Source organism: Cynocephalus volans, chromosome 1 (assembly GCF_027409185.1).
Source record: "Cynocephalus volans isolate mCynVol1 chromosome 1, mCynVol1.pri, whole genome shotgun sequence".
Taxonomy (NCBI): Eukaryota; Metazoa; Chordata; class Mammalia; order Dermoptera; family Cynocephalidae; genus Cynocephalus; species Cynocephalus volans.
Window position 1 is genome coordinate 111,018,539 of NC_084460.1, and position 2,382 is coordinate 111,020,920.

The 2,382-nt window shown below is 44.8% G+C and overlaps 1 protein-coding gene across 1 annotated transcript; it reads right to left on the bottom strand.

Annotated features, from left to right (window-relative positions):
* Nucleotides 1–230: 230 nt before the first annotated feature.
* On the bottom strand, nt 231–1,487 carry SST (somatostatin). Its single transcript, XM_063095417.1, has 2 exons — nt 1,350–1,487; nt 231–443 (listed from the first exon to the last, which is right to left on the bottom strand). The coding sequence occupies exons 1-2, from the start codon at nt 1,485–1,487 to the stop codon at nt 231–233; spliced, it is 351 nt and encodes a 116-aa protein (XP_062951487.1).
* Nucleotides 1,488–2,382: the final 895 nt, after the last annotated feature.

Here is a 2,382-nt window from a genome sequence, read left to right on the forward strand (position 1 = left end):
TATCTTTACTGAAACCATCACTCAAGTTCATTATGTATTGTTGAACAGAAATGTATACTCAATAAGAAATCAAAATCTTGTTTTTCATAATTTCACCATAATTTTATTTGATATGTACAGTCTTCAATTTTTAATGCAAGGGTCTTGCTGAGGATTTGGGGGATTAGGGAAAAGAGATGGGGTTTGGAAGGAAGGGATCAAAGGTCTGATATAGACAATACTTATTAAAGCTAACAGGATGTGAAAGTCTTCCAGAAGAAATTCTTGCAGCCAGCTTTGCGTTCTCGGGGTGCCATAGCCGGGTTTGAGTTAGCGGATCTCTGCAGCTCCAGCCTCATCTCATCCTGCTCAGCAGCCTGGGACAAATCTTCAGGTTCCAGGGCATCATTCTCCGTCTGGTTGGGTTCAGACAGCAGCTCTGCCAAGAAGTACTTGGCCAGTTCCTGTATAGGGAAGAAGGGAAAGGGAAAGAGAGGAAAAGGAGGGGAAAGAGGAGAATGAAGAAGAAGAAATGGAAAAGCCTGGATTGGAAAACAGACTTTGTCACACCCAAAACCCAGTTTTCATAGTTGTGCACTTTTTGTCACACTTAAAATCAAGTATGGATATATAAAAATAAGGGCAGTTGCTATAATCACCAAGTTACACAAAAAGTCTTCAAAAAATCAAACATTTTTCACAAGTTTTATGCTTTTGTAGGCTTAAAACACACACACACACACACACACACACACACACACACACACACACACACACACACACAGAAATAATAGATCATTAAAGCAGTTCTGCAAAAATAAAGCATGTGCCGACGGTTTACCTCAATTTCCATATCGTGAACTGCAAAGTTGAGTTGTTCTTACCGTTTTTACTAAGTAAATTGTGAAAAACGAGCCCTCTCACAATTGCAAAGATACCGTCTGTAGAGTGTCCCCTGCCCCTAATCTCATTAAACGGAACAGGTGGAGCGGGGGGGACAGTTAGCAGCTTCAGAGATCTGCGTTTCAGCACCTGGGCCAGCACCCCCTACGGTCAGCACCGGGGATAGATGCCACCCTCTCTTCGTGCTCAGGCAACTACCCAAGTCTCAGAATTTCTTTGAATGTCAAAGAACTCACCTGAACTGTGACTGGGTGCACGGACCAGAAAAAAAAAAAAAAAAAAAAAAAAAAGAGGTAAGAAGAGATTCTAGACTTTGAAAGTTTTCCTAACAGAGACCCAGAGAAACACCGAAACTCTTTAGAGGACTGAGCACGTCTTGGGTCCAAACCGAGAAGGCAGGAGCCAGGTTAAGGGAGGGTTGGGGGATCGGGAGAGGGAAGAGAAGACGTCGAGGGGGGTCTCATTACCTGCTTCCCCGCGGCAGCAGCTAGGGACTTCTGCAGAAACTGACGGAGTCTGGGGTCCGAGGGCGCGCCCGTGACACCGCCCAGGGCCAGCACGATGGAGAGCGCGGCCAGCGCGCACTGGAGGCGGCAGGACAGCATCTCGGCGGCGCCGGGGAAGCGAGCTGGAGAGCGGTGGGTCACAGCCTAGGTGCGGATCCGCAGGCAGCAGCGAAGGCTGTGAACCTCGCGACTCCTGAAGCGGCTTGTGTGCTCTCCACCGTCTCCCCCTTTTTAAACTCTCTCTCTGACGTCAGCCTAGGAGGCGCCCCCAGATCTCACCAGCACTTTTACGCACCATTAGCCTCTCGAAATCAATCGCAGAAGTGAGGGGAGGCGACACGATCTAAAGTGGCTTAGTTAAAAAAAAAAAAAAATCTGCACACTCACAGGCACACAGGATTCCACATGCCACACTAGTTAGACAATATTTTATTTTCACTCAGTTCTACAAACATACATATTTTATAATTTTATTCACACACATGCACACTTAATTACACACAGAGGCTCAAACACTCAGCCCTTGAAGAGCAAATACATTATTGCACATAGGCAAATACACATAAATGTACCCAGACAACTCCATCTGTCATCACACTCAAACGTTTTAAGAGGGCCAAACAGATGCAAAAGTATATGTGTACGGCAAGTGGAGATGCAGAACCATTCCTCTAAGAACAGATTTGAGAACAGAATATGAATGTTAGAAGGACTGAACCATCTCCTCTTCCATCATTATCTCTGTGAAAAGTCTACTAAAGATGAAGTAGGGCTCTAAAAGAATTTCACTTTTCTCTGTATTGGGAGAGAAAATACCTTTGACTTACCCACCCTCCCTCTTTCTCAGCAACTGAGAGACTTCTGGTCTACCTGCCTTTTTATTGTGACAAAAAATACCAGAGAGAGAGAGAGAGAGGAGAGAGAAAGAGAGAAAAACTTCATTTTGGTATCTAGAAACTTGGAGCTGGAAGTCAATCTCAAAAAAATATCTAAT

Excerpts from the sequence above, each read along its gene's own strand:
- SST (XM_063095417.1), bottom strand. The coding sequence starts at position 1,487 with ATGCTGTCCTGCCGCCTCCAGTGCGCGCTGGCCGCGCTCTCCATCGTG. Across the intron at positions 444-1,349 it reads CTGCTGCCGCGGGGAAGCAG|GAACTGGCCAAGTACTTCTT; the intron begins GTAATGAGACCC and ends TTCCCTATACAG.